General features: G+C 36.6%; 1 protein-coding gene across 1 annotated transcript; it reads left to right on the top strand.

Moving 5' to 3' along the window:
• Positions 1-12,611: 12,611 nt before the first annotated feature.
• Positions 12,612-18,477, top strand: LOC131166159 (elicitor-responsive protein 3-like). Its single transcript, XM_058124473.1, has 5 exons — positions 12,612-12,916; positions 17,224-17,289; positions 17,375-17,501; positions 17,771-17,885; positions 18,049-18,477. Exons 1-5 carry the CDS (start codon positions 12,850-12,852, stop codon positions 18,193-18,195), a joined length of 522 nt encoding a protein of 173 aa, XP_057980456.1. The 5' UTR covers positions 12,612-12,849; the 3' UTR covers positions 18,196-18,477.
• The last annotated feature ends 830 nt before the right edge of the window (positions 18,478-19,307 follow it).

Here is a 19,307-nt window from a genome sequence, read left to right as displayed (position 1 = left end):
GGAAGGAGAGATCCATGATAAATCTTACCTCACTATCAGTGCAAGCATAGTTACCGCTCCTATGGAAAACATCTATAAACTCGTTACTACGAAGCGTGCTAGCAAGTTCAAGGTATTCCTCTACAATCTCTTTCACAAACCACCACAAACCCCTGCACCATGTCACTAGTCCCCGCGCCTGAGCCTGAATAGGCTGAAACGATCTGAGGCGGGGGATTGGCACACTGAACCCTCAAACTTGAATCCTGGCTTCTCCTCCTCAGGTCTGAATATCAATGCCTCTCTTTTTTTCCCGTGTCTCCGACAGCTTGCTGGCAAAATTGCCGCTTACCATCCCCTCCAATATAAACATCAAACCCGTGCAATTTTTAAACACTCTCAACTCATCAGACAAATCCTTCGCCCTTGCATACCAACAGTCAATCTCGAAGTACGCCTACTACATCGTACTACCCGACCCAGTCTATTTTTAGATACTAGGCACAGTTCACATGCTAGTGGATATACTGTTTCAAAGCCCTCACGTAATTTAATGCCAAACCCCAAGGATACAATGAGTGTGTAGCTTCCTGAATCAAATATGAATCCCACTAACTTTTAAAATAAATCATAATAAATGACCAACCTATACCCAACCCACCACCACGTCACCTAACGCCTCAGCCTCACCCGGCGTCAGAGTAAACACCATGGCTGGAGCTGTATTCTTTTGCTAGTCCCCACGTGGCGCCTGATAACCTCCTCGGTATGGTCTAGGAGCTGGAACTGCATCTGGTGGAGTAGGGCAGTCTCGTACCATGTGCCTCGATTTACCGCAGCGATAGCACACTAGAGCTACATCTGGTGAGGTAGGGCAATCTCGCACTATATGTCCTGATCTACCACAGCGGTAGCACACTGCACCACTAGCTCGACACTCTCCCCAGTGCCTCCTACCACAAGTCTGACAAACTAGAGGACCCTGCCCTGTCTGCACTTCGCGTCCTCTAGTCCCTTGTCTCCGCCCTCTACCATGATTACCTCTCCTCCACTGACCTGGCCTATGACCCTGCTGGTAGCTCGTAAATGCAAATCTCTTCCTCTGTCCCTGCTCATCCGCATCAAGACGCTCACCAATCTCTGCCAAGGCCGCCCTATCTACCAACTCAGTGAAGTCCTAGATCCGCAGCACCACCACCTGCCTAAATATACTCCGCCTCAAGCCTTTCTTAAACTGCCTCGCCTTCTTCACCTCATCAAGAACAATGTATGGGGCGAATCGAGAGAGCTCGATAAAACGTGCTGCATACTGCTGGACGGATAGTTATCCCTGCTTCAGACTCAGGAACTCTTCTACTTTAGCCTCCCTCACAGTAGCTGGAAAATATTTGTCAAAGAACATATCTTTAAACTAGTCCCATGTCATAGCTATCAGAGTTACCCTCTGTTGCTCCAATAGTCTCACCGCAGTCCACCACCTCTCAGCCTCTCCTGTCAATTTATAGGTGGCAAAGAGAACCCTCTGTTCCTCAGTACATTGCAGCATAGCCAAGATTTTCTCAATCTCCTGCATCTAGTTCTCAGCGGCTACAGGATCAACTCCACCTGAGAACGCCGGAGGATTCATCTTCGTAAATTTCTCTACAGTGCAGCCATGACATTTAGATGGACCACTCTGCTCCCTCGAGCTCCTAGCAATCTCAGTCATAACCTACTGAGCCATGCTACGTAATACCACATTAGAGTCGGTTCCAGCTGCACCTGATGGTCTTGCTCCATCACTGCCACTCGCATGGACACTATTTCCTTCTAGATCCATCCTGGAAAATAGCAGTTGCAATTCAATAATCCTATCCTCATAATTTACCCACCTATCCTCACCACTTATCTCAACATTTCTAACTCATTGCTAATCCCCAGTCCTACATTCTAGGAACACAACCCGACAATAGCTTACTATGGTTTTCCTGAAATCGTCACCCCAGGAAAAACACAGAAACTACCACGGAAATCCTGCCTCTAGACTGTAGAACAAAATCTCAAATCCTTTCCTAAACTCTGGTATTGTTCCTGCTGCACTCTAAAGTCTACAGAACCTAACAACCTAGGCTCTGATACCAACTGTAACGACCTGGTCCTTTTTCACATATATATTTTTTTTAATAAATAAATTATCATCACATCATACATTCCAGCTCAGCAGGTCACAATCCACATGGACCCGTGGGCACCAGGGATATATCAAAACATAAAGCAGAAGCCCTAGCAGTAGAAAATATACAAACATGTACATCTCAATACCATATACCACAATATACCAGAGTTACTACAATCACTGTATTTTCATATATACATCCCAAAAATAAAACCTAGGGACATTTCCCACAAAATCTAACTGTTCCTACAAAACTTACCCTTCAAAAAGCGCAGATAGACTGTACTATATCAGCGGGGCTTTTCCCGCTCTCTTATCTGGGACTCCTGAAAAGTTAATAAGATTTAGGGGTGAGACACATCTCAGTAAGGGAAATAAACTAATACCAGTGTGTGGCAACATGAGTATTATGTGTTCTACATATACCATACATAACATATTTAATACTGTTTATCAAATCTGGGAAAACATACATATATCAACACATAGCAGAATATACTGCATTTTCATAAACATATCTCATCTCATACAATAATAATAACATAAAACAATCCTGGTAGGTTAGCTGGCTATTGTCATGTATTACCCCCACATGACTGGGTTGTGTGGCCCGAAGGCGGGACCTGACAATGGTTGGCCGACCACTGCCAAGTCAAACAGTAGTCTGTAAGTCCAATGGGTCTACCTAGACTGGTCTGTACACCAGGGGCGATAACAGCACACTTCTTGAAAATAACCACATTGACCATCCAATCTCACACCACTCTGTACAACAGCGTTAACACAGATATCATGATCATGAGGACCATGGACACATAGCAACGGTACCGTGCAAGTGATAGCCTAGACCAAGTCAATCAGGTTTTGATATCATATAACATATACTAAAATCGTGATACATGAATATCTCATATCAATAATTATCAAATCAATCATATCATTTTTCACATATACATATTTCATGAAAATCATCGGCCCCTACGCCAAAATTATACATTTTATCATAGCTTGGCTCGTACGCCGGAAAATCACATAGTACAGCCCGTACGCTGGCAAATCACATAGCTCGGCCCGTACGCTGGCAAATTATGTAGCATAGCCCGTACGCTGGCAAATCTCATCTACATAGCACGACCCGTACGCTGGCAAATCACACATATATAAATATCTTGGCCCGTACGCCGGTTTTCCATCATAGAAGTCCATATCGTCCCCATTCCCAGAAAACAGTATTTCACAACATTTTTATACTTATGCCACACTAAACAAATTTTCTACGTATTCAACATATCATCATTTAAATAGTATTTTTCAAATATAAATCATATATATAAATATATTTATTTTTTCCTGAAACCAGATGCTACATATATATACATGCATTTTCTCAAAACAAAACTAACTTAGTTTATCCCCTTACTTGATTCCTGAAAAGCCCCTAAGAAAATCTTCCCTGTACCCACAAGATTCTCAACTTAACATCTTGAAAATGAAAACTCGCAGAATTAAAGTTCAGTATTTTCGTATGTACAATATTTTCTATAACTACCACTAAGTCAAATTCGGTTTAAAAAGTCTTATCTCAACTTAGGGATGATTCCCAACGTTCCCAATCAACACCCCTGGAAATGAAAATTTCCAGTATTAAAGTTCAGTATTTTTGCATGTATATCACTTTTTTCAACTGTCAAAAATCCAAATATTGAATATAAAGTCTTACCTTGGATTTGGGATGAAATCCAACTTCGTTTCCCTGACGAACCGCTCCGGCAAACTTGTAGAGAACTTCGCCAGGAGCGTCGTGGTGGCTTCAGTTTGTTTATCCGGCGTAAAATTAGCCCGGAATCGAAGAGAGAGAGAGTCATAGGAGAGAGAGAGGGAGAGAGAGAGAGAGAGAGAGAGAGAGAGAGAGAGAGAGAGAGAGAGAGAGAGAGAGTGAGAGAGTGCACTACGCACACCAAAAATCCAATTCAAATTGGATTTTGACTTTCAAAGCTTCTTGAAGAAGCTTGAGTTATTTTATATATATATATATATATATATATATATATATATATATATATATATTAATATCATAGAAATCATTAATTAAAGTAAAGCTTCTTGAAGAAGCTTTCACACTTTATATATATATACCTTTAACCTATATATTAAATGCATATCATAATAACTTATATATATATATATATATATATATATATATATTTTCCTTATCATACTATTCATTTTACTTGTTAATTTAATTAATTAATTTTATTTTATTATTTTATCATTATTTTTTTAAAATTTTATTTTTTTCGGTTACTACACCATGGGTGGACTTGATACACATGGGTGAACACTAACTTAACCCAAAAGCTTAAGCCTATTGGATCTTGGGTCCATCCATGTATATAAGCACCCATCATCCACTTTAATTTTTCAATGTAGGACAAACTCACAAGTGGAATTTTCAACAATCTTTCCCTCACTTGTGAGTTCCAATTATTCTCCTTTGAACGGAAACCGTTTCCTTTTCAGGAGTAAGCTCAATTTCCCACGTGCGTCAGATTGCATTCCACGTGCCTCCGAACCAATCTTAAGCCCAATTCCCCAATAGTTGCTCAAGTGAGCCTTACCACTGGCGCTTTACGTGCGTCAGATTGCATTCCACGTGCCACCGAACTAATCTTACCTCTCATGTCTTGACCCAATTTGGATCCATCCGCAGCCTAAATGATCCTTATTGGCCTCGGCCACACACTTGGTCCTCCAACTATTAGCACGTTAGGAGAATTAGCTTCCCGTATCGACTTTTATGATGTCACTCATCCAGAGTTATGAACCGCCGGCTCTGATAACCATCATTCACTTTAATTTTCCAATGTGGGGCAAGCTCACAAGTGGAATTCTCAACAAACTTCATTCAATTAGCTCAACTAAGTAGAAATTAGGCAAATCTTATCAATGTATTCGTTTTGTTGATTTTCTATCAAATCATGAAACTTCATAACATAACACTGTGCAATCTTCCACAAGGTTTAGTATATTAACTGTTGCAACCAAAAATTGAAAGACCTTCACGATCCTTGATCACGACCACCTGAAAAGAGATAAATAAGCAAGGCTTGGAGGACCCGGGATGTACTCCGGGGGATCGCTCCGATGCCTAAGTCAGGGATTGACTTGAGAGGTTTTTTTATGCAACAGTAAAGTAGAGTTTAGAATGAGATATCTTAGCCTCTTCTCTAAATCCCTATTTATAGTGATGGAGTTTGACCCAAGGGTGATGTGTCATTTATTAGCGAATTATGGCACAAACGTGAATCGCTCCAATTGTTATAACGTTGGCGTAGATTGCTCTAGTCATCATGGAGCTGGCGTCAATTGCTCTGCCTGAGCAGTTGACTTAGGTGGTAATTGCCCTCATCAATGGTGGGCTCTAGTCTCCTTTGGATTTATGATAAGTGATATATTTGAGGTATATCAGTTGTCCCCCCATCAGTTTCGAATTTTTGAAGCTGGCTTTCAAAGTTCGAAAATTGTATTTTTATTTTTTTTTTGTTTTTGTCGAGCAGCTCTTCTTGAGGCATTTTGGGCTGCTTGTGGTTTCATGAGTCGTGCTCTTCCTTTTTGTCATTTCTGGCCTAATGAGATGTGCTCATATTTTGGGCTGTTTTTAGGCCTCACGAGCGTTGCTCGTCAGTTGGGCTGATTCTTCTTTGCCTAATGAGTTGTGCTCATTTTTTGGGCAGTCTTCTGACCTCATGAGCGTTGCTCGTCAGTTGGGCCGATTCTTCTTTGCCTAATGAGATGTGCTCATTTTTTGGGCAGTCTTCTAGCCTCACGAGCATTACTCGTCAATTGGGCTGATTCTTCTTTGCCTAATGAGTTGTGCTCATTTTTTGGGCAGTCTTCTAGCCTCACGAGCGTTGCTCGTCAGTTGGGCTGATTGTTCTTTGCCTAATGAGTCGTGCTCATTTTTTGGGCAGTCTTCTAGCCTTATGAGCGTTGCTCGTCAGTTGGGCTGATTCTTCTTTGCCTAATGAGTCATGCTCATTTTTTGGGCAGTCTTCTGGCCTCACGAGCGTTGCTCGTCAATTGGGCTGATTCTTTTTTGCCTAATGAGTCGTGCTCATTTTTTGGGCAGTCTTCTGGCCTCACGAGCGTTGCTCATCAGTTGGGCCGATTCTTCCTTACCTAATGAGCTGTGCTCATTTTTTAGGCTATATCTTCAATAGCATTTTGATAATTTATGATGCTGGGATGGTTGTTCAATTCAACAGGTTCTTGCAGTTTTGATTTCATTGGGGTTAAAGATGTAAGTTATGGTATTTTCAATATCAGTTAGGATTCTTAATCGGTTCGAGATGGATTTGTTTCAAAGGGTTTGGATGTGTATGCACCAAGTGTTCGATCATTTATGGCAAAAGGAACTGCAAGTAAGCGTGCAATGTTATAGATTTCGCAGACTATTTTTGTGTTGTCTGTGTCATATGTGGGGTCTATAAACTCAGATTATTCAATTGTATCCCAGTTGATTCGTGAGTCCCATGTTGGATGGGGTTGTGAGTGCAATGGTAGATTGAAGTTTGAGATTGAGATTTGCGAGATGTTTACCATTGACGACGGTGATTTTGTTACTATTAGTTTTGATTATGGTGTGGATTGTTCAGCTGATTGGGCTCCAGGTGCTCGATAGAATGTCACTAAGGAGCTTGATTTTATGTTTGAGGTTTTGCCAATTGCAGTTGCTACAATTATGCAATTTCAGTGTGCATTGCAATATCAACTCAAATTTCCAATTGTAATTTCAAATTCACTATTTAGAACACTGTTCAGTGCACATGAATGTGCAAGAGTCATTATTGTTGACCCCATGGTACATTCGGCTAACCCATTGGAATTTTAAAGTTTGGCTTTGTTTATTTGACTAGTAGTGTAGCTGTCATGACCCCACTATGCGTTTAGTGCATAGGTCACCGTTCAATCAATTAAATATCTTGAACATCCTAGTAATTATTATTAGTCATTAAGGCGGAGATCTTCAAGCATTGAAACTATGACATCTATTTATTTTATTTATTTTTAAATTATTATTGTATGATGGAGAAAAAATCATACCTTGAGAATAGGCACGTTGGCTACATAAATCTTGTGCATAAAAACATCAATTGTAGTCAAATTCGTATTAGATCCGGAATTTCCCAATATCGCAAGCTGGGTCCCGATTATTCGTCCGTCAATTTTATTACTTGGCTTTTTCAATGCGAGTAAAGCGTCATTGATGTGCTTGAATGTAATAAATCCGTACCCTTTACTTTTCCCGGTGACCTTGCCAAGGATCGCGATGGCTTCTTCGAGGTCACCATAGGTGGAGAAGAGATTGTGGAGGTTCTTGATGGTAGTGTTGTAACACCCCGACCCCGAGGGGCCTGGGATATTAACTTTTTACTACTGATTTACAGCGGAAGCAAATAAACTCAATTTTTATTACACCAGACCGCTAATTATTCATGTTACAATCACTTATTTCAAAAGAAGAAAAATTACACAAACATAAATATCTGAAACCATACTAATATTTCTAATCAATCTTTATTTTTCTAATCCCCACCCGCATGCTTGCTAAGCCTGATTTCCGACATGTCCTTCAGAGTTATCTGAAATAAAATATGATTGGGGTGAGACGACGCTCAGTAAGTAAATAAGATTATTATTAGTGTGTGGCCAAAATGAGTTTTTAAAGAATTTCGTAAAACAATATTTAATACTATAACTTCAAGACTGCTTTTAGAATAAACATAAATTTAAAAATTTCTACATAAAACTTTTGTCATAAATTTCAATAATAAATTTTTACAATCATATACTATAACTGTTAAATTAAACTTTTAACTTTAAAATTGTAAAAATATTTAATGATAAACATACATATACTTTTCCTTATACATTTTCCTTAGATCGTCATTTAAGCACCAAAATGATCATTTTCACGTAAACTTACACTTTTCCTTCAAATCATCAGTAACTTTGTACACGTAATTAAATATGTATAAACATATATTATAAAAACCACCCTTAGGCCTGTTTGCCGTAAGTCATGTTTACCCCCATGACTGGGTTGTGCGGTCCGAAGACTGGACTTAGCTGGCTGGCCGACCAAACTAAATCAACGTACGTAAACTTTAAGTGAGATTTTCCTTATTAAGTCCTGATCCGGAACCAGGTGTGCACTCAGGAGAAATCCACTAACATAAATGACCACTCTGTAAACAGTGTGGGTGCACTCCGATCCGTATAAACTTTAAGCTGCGGTACCGAGCATCTGTAACTTTGAACTTTCGTTGCCATAAGGGGTTTTAAAATCATCTTATTATAATTTATGCAATTTAAAATAATATCGTGAAAATCTCATCTTTACTCATATTTTCATAAAAAATGTAACGTAAAAATAAACTCATACCACACAATTTTTGTGTTAAAAATATATAAAATTTTATTTTTGAATAGAAATAAATGCTGAAAATTTACCCGAGGGGATTAGAACATTTCTTAACCCAAATATAGATGCAAGTATATTAAAGATAGAACTGGTATAATTAAATATGCGTAAAAATAAACTCATAGAAATTTTGTGGAACTAAGTAACATAATTAAAATTTACGTACAGAATAAACTCGGGTATGAATTTAAAATAAAAAGAAACTAGTATAATCAAAATTTACTTACCTTCTTCTTTTACCGTGTGCTACGAACACAATAATTATCTTTAAGAAATGAGATCGGAAAAAGTGGGTGATTGAGAATTTATTCAAAAATTCTCTCTCCACCACAAATTCTTTCACTCACTAATCCTTCTCTTCCTTGGAAAATTGTTGTGAAAAATGAAGGTTGAGAGCTCCCTATTTATAGGAAAATTTTGGGGAAGAAATGGAATTTGTAAAAGTGTGGGGAGATGGGTGAAATTATAATTATTAAAAATTAAAGAATGGGCAAGGTATGGGTTGTGTATGGGATAGGGATGGAGGCCATGTGGGAGTGCTTGCCACCAATCCCACTAAATAATTTTTTAATTAATTACTTACCTAATTAATTAATCAATTACTTAATTAATTATTTAATTATTTTATTATTTTTTTCCTAATCATTATTATCATTATTATTATCATTGTTATTAATTTTAAACTACTTTTAGTATTTATTTATTTTATTATTTATTTTTGAACAAGAATTAAATTTAAATTTTGAAAACTCATGTGGGCCCCACACAACTTCGAGACCCGAATGGATCCTACGTAACTCGAATAACTCTTATACGATTTTATGCATCCTACATAGTTTTGAGACTTGTGTAAACCTCTATACGGCTTCGGGACTCATGTGGGCCCCACACAGTCTTGTGGGCCCCGCATAGGATACCTATATTATTATTATTTTATCATATATTTCTTCAAATTATATCAGTTAAAACATTATTTTATGTACTTATTTACGTATATAAACAGTCTTGTGGCTCCGGGACTCATGTGGACCCCACATAGTCTTGTGGACCCCACATATGATACATATATTATTATCATCTTATTATGTATTTTTACAAATTATGTCTGTCAAAATACTATTTTATGTATATATACTTATTTACGTGTACAAACAGTGTCTATCCTATTTATCCTATGAAATTCCATTTTGACTAGGCCGACTTCTAGGGAGCGACTGAGCCGCAATGGTCTCTGAGCACTCGCTAAGACAAGGTCTTTCTTAGGCATCAAACATGGAATCAAGGATCCTACAGAAAAACACTTCTGTATTGATATTAACTTAATGACTATTTTTATTATTTTATTATTATTGTACTTTAATCATATATATATATATATATATATATATATATTTTTTTGGGTCATCACAAGCGTCCCATCCAATTCTGTGAATGAAGAGTTTGCACTAGGTAGGATCCCAATTGGCGATGGATCAGACGGCATCGAGTACGTCTAGGTGTCGGATGATGGTATTTTGGACGATCTTAATTGAGCCAATGCATCGACCTTCAATTATCTGATGTAGTCATGATCAAGGATTGAAAGAGAAAACCTCTCAAGAAGTTCCCACAGACGGCGCCAACTGTTGCAACCAAAAATTGAAAGACCTTCACGATCCTTGATCACGACCACCTGAAAAGAGATAAATAAGCAAGACTTGGATGACCCGGGATGTACTCCGGGGGATCGCTCCGATGCCTAAGTCAGGGATTGACTTGAGAGGTTTTTTATGCGACAGTAAAGTAGAGTTTAGAATGAGATATCTTAGCCTCTTCTCTAAATCCCTATTTATAGTGATGGAGTTTGACCTAAGGGTGATGTGTCATTTATTAGCGAATTATGGCACAAACGTGAATCGCTCCAATTGTTATAACGTTGGCGTAGATTGCTCTAGTCATCATGGAGCTGGCGTCAATTGCTATGCCTGAGCAGTTGACTTAGGTGGTAATTGCCCTCATCAATGCCGGGCTCTAGTCTCCTTTGGATTTATGGTAAGTGATATATTTGAGGTATATCATTAACAATGTCTTATTGTCATTGAATTATTATATCATCCAAGATTGTGATGTGAAGTGTGCATTTGTATGAAAATTTTTGAATGGAGTATGTGTCAATTTTAAAGACATTGTGATAATAAAGTTTAGTAATGTTACAATAAAGTTTAGTAGTAACAATCATTGTTAATTGCCCTTATAATTCATTGGAATCTCTAAGGAACCCACCTTTTGGTGTGCGAGGTTTTGTAAGAAGCCACTCAGGACCAATTTTAAGAATTATTCCTAGTAATATAGCATTAACTTTAGAGTCCATTATTTAAAATAACTCTATTGAACTCGGCAAGTCACCAAGTTCATAGAAACAGTGATTGAATTAATAATAGTAGGTATGCTTGTGTGAGAAAATGATGATGATATTTTATATTACAAGTCAAACAAATATTGAATAATAACGAGATAGAATTTGATTCAATTAAATTTTTTAAATTGTAAAAAAGTTTGAAATTTGATTAAAACAATATTTATATCCAATACTTTTTGAATTCAATACTTATGATCAATACTTATCAAATTAAATATGTTTCTTTTAAAACACTTTTATAACTAGTTTCGAACGTCCTTAATTTCTATATAAAACTATAAGTACTCCTCATTTATCTTTTTTTAATGATAAAAAAATAGCATCGGTCTTTAAACCCGCACACTCTCCCCCCCTCCCCCCTTCCCAAGAGTCCCATGTTTTTATGTCGAACATTTGATTCGCATGAATGGAATGAAATAAAATATTGAATTTAAAATATGTAAAAATGAAGTAATAAATTTGATTATATTATATTCTTATGCAAAACATGCAATAATAAATTGGGTGGAAATTAAACTAAATGAAAACTTTGAATAGAGAGTATGAAAAAATTGAATAATTGATTTCATTCGATCTTAATTTCATTCTTATATATATAGTTAGTTCTCACCATTTGGCATGATATCGAGAGTAAAACCATTTTCTTCTTTCTTTTTGTTTTTGCATAACCTAAATCGAAACCAATTTGTAGTATATACAATTAAATTTTTATTTAATCAATACTTTCATAAGATAAAAAATAAAAAATGAACATAAAAACACTCACATAAAAACTTCTCATTCAAACCTTCTTAGTTTAAAACTAAAACTAAATTTAATCTGCATACAAATGGATAATAAGATTTACATGAAAAATTTCATATGCATTCAAAAATTTAATATGCATTTATCATTTATACAAACAAAATTTAACATGCATTCATTATTTATCCATGAAAAAACCCAAACCTGAATTTGAGAGTTTCACAATGTTGTTTCAAATCACTAAAGTGACTTTAATACAAGATACAAAATACCAATTTCTATTTCAAATTAATCAAAACTTTTCAAAATTTTAACTCAAATTTCTAATTAGAAGTTAGGGTTTTCAACAATGTTGAACGTGGGAGAATATTTATAATTTTCGTTCCTTATATAATGCTCTCCTAATGTTCGCTTGTACTTCGTAGGCACAATGTTCGAATTGTACAATCTGAACCTTTATTGACTTTTGTTGCCCCCCTCTCGACTCTCGATTGTCCGCTCTCCTTAAACGTGCAGACAGAAATGAAGGAAGATGGAATTTAACCCAGTAAAAAATGCTGGTTTATCTAGCATTTTTTTTAGCTAAAAATATAGTTGGTGTAGCTTCTTTTAATGGCCATGTGATAAAAATACCGGATGGTCCAATATTTTTTATTTGAAAAATATTAGATGGATAAATGTTTTTTTGGACGCATCAAATTGAGAAATAAAGTTTTATTTGGACAGTTTTTAAATAATTTTTATTAAAATAATATTAAATTCAAAAAAAACTCGGAATGAGGGTGCTAATTAAAAAAAAAAAAGCGTAAATTCAAACAAACCCAAAATTAGGGGCAAAAAAAAGTCAAAGTGCTCCATTCAAAGCCCCCACACGCAGATGACACCCGCCAGCGTCATTTGGTGCAGGTTTCTCCCGGACAGTTACAAAATGCCTGAGATAGACATCACCTCCTCGAACAAACGCAGGAGAGAGAGAGAGAGAGAGAGGGATCTCGATCGAACGTTGTCGGTCGATTCGATTACTCCTCGATCTCTCTGCATTTATCGATCGATCGATCTATCTACCCGCCGGCGTAAGTTCAGGTGAAGATGCCTCAGGGAAAGCTTGAAGTTCTTCTGGTTGGTGCTAAGGGTCTTAGAAACACCGAGTTCTTCGGTAATTTCTTCCAATACTCTCGTTATGATTAATTAATTACTTAGTTCGGCGAGAGATTTACAATTGATAAATGAATGGTTAATTTCTCCAATCTTAAATTTTTAATTTTTGTAATAGACATATGCAGCATATGCAATTTTAATTCGCACTTTTTTCTGATACTATCGATGGATATATGTTACTCTGTTTTCGTTTATCATGGTTGCAAATTATCCGGCTATCCAATAAATATGAAATTTGGAATGTATAAATTATGGCAATGCAAAAACTATGCCTTTGGTTCTACCAATAAAATGAGATGGAAATGGAACAAAAATTGTATGAGAATATGATAATTTATGGTGGAGTGAAATGATAAGTTAGTTCATGTAATACTAGCTGAAATCTATTGTAGTTTTTATACTTTTAGTTGATACAATTAACTACCTTGAGGCTTCTTTGATTTCTGGTCGCCTTACTGTTAGAATGCTTGATCCATAGGTCTCAAAAATTCGAAATAAGGTGACAAGTTGAAAGATGAGGTTGTTGTCTTAGGGAGGTCGCCTCATCCTTATTCGGCATGTTTTGTCATGCATAGCGACATATACGCTAGCGGTTCTCTCAATTCTTTTGGTGGTGGTAAAAAATATTAATTCTATTTTTTTTTCTTTTCTTTGGAGAGAGAGTAATGGTAGGGCGAAAATGAAATGGTCTGTTTGGCCAAAGGTTTGCAAGCCTCTAGATGTTGACATAAGGGACCTAAATGATGTTTAAAGATCTTTTCACATGAAGCTTTCTTGGAGACTGATGACGTTAGATAATCTTTGGACCTGTTTCTTTAAGGCTAAATACGTTAAATCAGGTCATATGGCTTCAATCAATTATACTTCTATGAGCTCCTATTTTTGGAAGACAATCTTAAAGATCTTTCTAGAAGTCTATGAATTATTTATGTGAGGGTTAGAGAAGGAAAAACTTCTTTTTGGTTTGATAAGTGGTTGAGCAGTGGTCCCCTTGCGGAGTGTTCTCACTGCTCCAGCATCATGAGTTTAAGATTCAAGATTGCTGGGAGTCGAAGAATTGGGATATTGATATGCTGAAAGATTTGGTAGGGATCCCCAAAACAGATGAGATTTTGTTGTCATCGATAAAGCACAAATCGGGGCCTGACGTGTTTATTTGTGTTAGAGAACTCATCCTCAAAACCTAAGTATTAAGGAGAGAGGGTTAAGAGGATCTTATACTGACTTTGGAACTGCTCACAGAGACGATGTGAGATTGGACGGACATTAATACTCCCCCTTGAGCCCATGAGGGAAATGAGGCGATGAGAGTCCATGGGGGGAAATGAGGTGAGGAGAAGTCCAACTCACGGAGGAGTTAAGCAGCCCAAGGCCCAGCTCTGATACCATGTTAGAGAACTCATCCTCAAAACCTAGGTATTAAGGAGAGAGGACTAAGAGGATCTTGTACTGGCTTTGGTACTGCTCACAGAAACGATGTGGGACTGGACGGATATTAATAATTTGGAAGCCTTCCATAGATGGAAAACTTTCAAATGCTTCGCCTTAAGAGGTGATAAGAATTAAAGGGAAAAAAGTACCCGTGGATGGAGTGGGTCTAACATAAACTTCTTCCTAAAAAAGTTTCGATGTGTATGTGGAAAGTCATGTTCCAATGTCTTTCTATTAATGAGAGAGTACGGAACTGGAAATTGATATGGTTTCATGTTGCGACTGTTGCATGGCTAAAAAGGAGGAATCTCTCAATCATGTTTTGAGTACGGGTTCCATCGCAAGTTTGGTCTAGAAGAGAGCAGCGTCTGTCTTGGGAATTCCAAATTTTGATGATGAACGTTGGAGGGTAAAAATTAGTAGATTGTTCAGATGTGCCAAAAAATCAACCCCAAAAGATACGATCATCGGTTTGTTACCTACTATAATTTTTTGGAGACTTTGACTCAGACGTTATAAAGCCCGCATGGAAGATAAGTATGAGTCGGAGAATGCAGTTTCATTATCGGTGAGGTTTGACTCGCAAAAATTGCAGAAGGAGTGAAGGGTTCTCTGCCTTCTATTGATAAGAATTTATTGGAAGAGTTTCAAGTGAAATTGATAACTCTGAAGGTTAGAACTCTTCGAAAAGTTGTCTGGGAAAAGCCTCCTAGAGGTTGGTTGAAGTTAAATATTGATGACTCTTGTAAAGGAAATCCGGGTTCTTGTGGCGGTGGTGGTATCATTTGCGACTCATCAGGTAATATTAAGGCTGCTTTCTCTGAAAAATTTGAGACAGGTACTAATAATGGAGCGGAGTTGCAAGCTCTTTCTAGTGGTGTTCGACTTTGTAAAGAGTTGGGATATCATAATTGAAAGTGACTTGGAATTGGTGGTAGGATGGATCACTTCAGGAATATGCTCTTCCTGGTACATATGAGACTTTTGGAAATTGTTAGAAGAGGAGCTACAATGCCTTCACTTCTCTATAAAGCACCAATTCACAGAAGGTAATCATGTGGCGGATTGCTTGGCTTGTCAAGGTGAGGGAGGCAACATGAGGAGATATTTTTGTAGGTGATGTGATGCCGAGTAAAATGAGAGGTCTAATTCAGATGGATAAGATGAGTATTCCAAGCCTTCGCTTTTAAATGTCATCATTTGATTCTCCTATGTTGCCCTCAGGTTTTGTTTTGTAGGTTTTTGTCTTCAGTTTGCAAGTATTTTGTTTATTGTTTGTGTTCGTTTTGTTTTGATTCATATGATCTTGTTTAGTTTGTTTTAGTTGGTTAATAGTACAGGTTTTGTTAGGCTTGTTTTGGTTTTGTTGCCTGGGATGGTTTTGTTTGTTGTTTTGTAAATCCCTTGTGACATGTTTGTAACCACCATTTTCCTCCGCCATAAGTGGGGACTATTAATATAGTTGGGGTTTTTTTTGAAAAAAAATAAAAATAAATTAAGTATTTATTAAATATATTTAATTAAAGTTACTCATTAAGTTACTTTAATGATTGTGAGTTGGAGAGTAGAAATTAACAGAAGGTCCCTCTACCTTAGAATTAGTTGGTCTATTTGGAGCATGAATATTATTAATTATAAAAATTATAAATTATTTTTAAATTATTTTTTACTAATTATGCATTTGAAGCCATAATTGTTTGCATGACTCCTGCAGATTTTACCCTATCTATACCCCATAATTGTGTCATGAGTAAAATTTTTTGAGATTTTTATTAGTGCTATGCTCATAACAAATAATAGTGATGTAATGTGTAATAATGTTCTAAAAGGCAAAGGTGTAAGGTGAGGCGCTCTAACCATTAAGAGACGCTCGTAAGCCTTAAGGAGGTGGGGTGTAAGCCTTTTGAGATTTTACCTTTAGATAAAAATATGTGAATAAATTATATATTTTAAAAATAAATAAAAAATTAAAAAAATCACAAATATAATGTAAAAATCAAATTTACTTTACAAACTACTTGTTGGCCATTCAAAAAAATTGCTAGCTTAAATTCATTACATAAATCATGACAAGAGGTAGCTATAACATTGCAAAGTTCAAATAATTTTTCAAGATATAAGATACAATTAAATTATTTTGAAAAAGTTGAGGGTCAAGAATTTTAGAAATCAACTCATATTATGACATTCCTTTTATATAAATATGGAGTTAATATTTTCTAACCAAATCTTATTTGAGAATCACACACCCAAAATGCGTAAGCCTCAAGTAAAAAGGTGAAAAAAAGCTTGTCTTTTGTGTAAATGCGTAAGTCTCAGTATGTAATGTGTTAGTTTTTTTGGGATTTGATATTTTAGATTAAGCCTCAAGGCGTTTTAGGCATGCCTTGCCTTAAGGTGAACCTTGAAACATGTGAAATCAATAAGTACAAGTACTTGTACTAATTAAAAGCATAGGGATTAAAATAGATTCCCCTACTAGCTTATGATTTCACTCTTTATAATACAAAAATTTGTATCATTCCATAGTATGGGAATAGGATGTTTATTTCAACGATGAAATTCAAAAATAATTATTACTTCTATAGTTGCCCATGCTATGAACAAATAAAAAAGTTTGTAATGTTACCTGGTTTATATGACGACACTGGTATTTTTTTTCTCCACTATCAATTTTTTATTTTATTACAATCTCCTTGACATGTTTTGTGAATCAAATATGACCTTACACAATGAGGGCAGTTGCAAAAAAAAGAAAAAGAAAAAGAAAAAAGGCAATAGATTTCTGAGTCCAATGTTCCTTCTTATGTTGTGATGTTTAAAGTTTTCACATTGCTTTTGCATGGGTTTTGATTTAATGTTTATGATCTTTAGGGAAAATGGACCCTTATGCCATTCTCACTTGCCGGACTCAACAGCGAAAAAGCAGTGTTGCAAGAGGTACACATCTCGTCCGTAAAGCACTCTTCTGCATAATTTGAAGGCAAACTAGTTAGCTTGACAGATTAATTAATGGTGTATACAGAGGTGGGAAGTCGACCCGAGTGGAATGAGTACTTCATATTTACCATCACTGATGTTGCATCTGAACTCGATATCAAAATAATGGATAAGGATACCTTTACTGCAGATGATTTTGTTGGACGAGCAACGTAAGCAATTGTTTTTTATTTTGTATTTGAATTCTTCAGCTGTTGAAAGATGATTCTTAAGTTACTTTCAGTTAATAAAATATGCACAAAAGCACATTTGAATGGATTCGAATTTAGCCTTGGTGCTAGCATACAATTTCAAAGCTTAAACACTACAATAATATATTACTCTGGCATTAGTGATGTAATCATCTAAATCTTCAACTCCATATAAAGTTAAAACAAACCTTATTCTTGATTATTGCCTTATGGTGCGTGCCCACATGCAGCATACCTTTAAGGTCAGTGTTTGCTGAAGGAAGCATCCCGCCGACTGCATACAACCTTGTCAATGATGGAGAGTATTGTGGAGAAATTAAAATTGGCCTAAATTTTACTCCCAAGGTAATTGTTGTAGGTTAAACTTCATATCTCATTTATTTATTTTTTGCATATGCTTGCTCTGAGGTTTTTGAACAACTATAATCTCTAGATATCCCAATGAACTTCAATTTTGAAATCACTTCATCATCAATGCTTTAGATTGAACACACCATTTCTTTTGCAGGCAAGCCATGACCAGGGATTTGACACCCTAGAGGAAAGCTATGGTGGATGGAAAGAATCAGCAGAAGGAGGGAGCTGCGGTGGATGGAAGGAATCAGCACAAGAAGAGAGCTATGGTGGATGGAAAGAATCAGCACACATGTATTGATTGTGTGTTTTGCAGTGAAATATCCTTTTGAGGTTCATGACGAGCTGGGGAGTTCAATTTGGTTGTGCTACTGTTTTGTGATGACCTTTACATATGCTTCAACTATAGAAGTATTCCGTTTCAGCACTTTTGGCCTCAGACTAACTCAGTCTTCCAATTTTTTTTTTCTCTCAAAAGGTTAAGCTACATGTACATTGGGGAGCTTGTGCTTCTTGTTATACCATTGGACTTCCATTCATACCAGAACATAAAATATATAATTAAGTTTGCTTGCCTTGAAAATGGAAATTACAAAAATTTCTGGAGCAAAAGATGTTGGATATATGAATCTAATCAAATATTAACATATTAAAGTTTCATTTTATTCTTGAGTGGAACAATGATCCAGGCATAGGAAACTATGACCTAAGACCACTCTAGAAGCACGCTCCTTTAGGACGGGACATGTGCCCTAGGGCGTCTGTAGCACTAGTTATGGTGTCCGGTTTTATGTGCTTTTCTTTAACTGCAGCGTGTGAGTCCGAGATGATGTTGGGATATAAATCTCGTCCAAGATCAAGTAACACACGCACAAATAACACACAAGATTTATGTGATTCAGCCAATTTAGCCTATGTCCATAGGAGAGGAGTAACTTCACAATATATATATGGGTATATAGTGAAAGAGGAGGAGGAGGATTATGATACACTCAACTCACTCACCTTAATGCATACTTACAGTGCACACACACTTATTGTGTCTTTTCTCACTCTCATTCACACTTTATTTGTGTGTATATCAATTTTACAACGGACTTTTTTGTGCATATATTCACCACCGGAGTGCCAAAAACATGAAGGAGGAGTACTCCCTTTTATAGGCGGAGAGGAGTAGATACCGCATCAAGTCTCCTACAATTATCAACGTTTCCTCCTTGGAGTGTGTGCCACCACACAGCAACCAAAGTCTTTGCCTTTTTTATTTATTATTTCAGTGGTTCAGCAATCCTGTTACATCATGTGCAGCCTCACTGTTATTATATGAGGCGGGCCCCAACAAATCTCGCCCACTCGACTCATGTAGAGAGTTCCACCAAACCTGTTGCGAATTTACAAGTTTCGAATTTGACT

This window comes from Malania oleifera, chromosome 10, assembly GCF_029873635.1.
Source record: "Malania oleifera isolate guangnan ecotype guangnan chromosome 10, ASM2987363v1, whole genome shotgun sequence".
Lineage (NCBI taxonomy): Eukaryota > Viridiplantae > Streptophyta > Magnoliopsida > Santalales > Ximeniaceae > Malania > Malania oleifera.
Note: the sequence above shows the minus strand (reverse complement) of the source record. Positions and strands in the feature narration are given on the sequence as shown.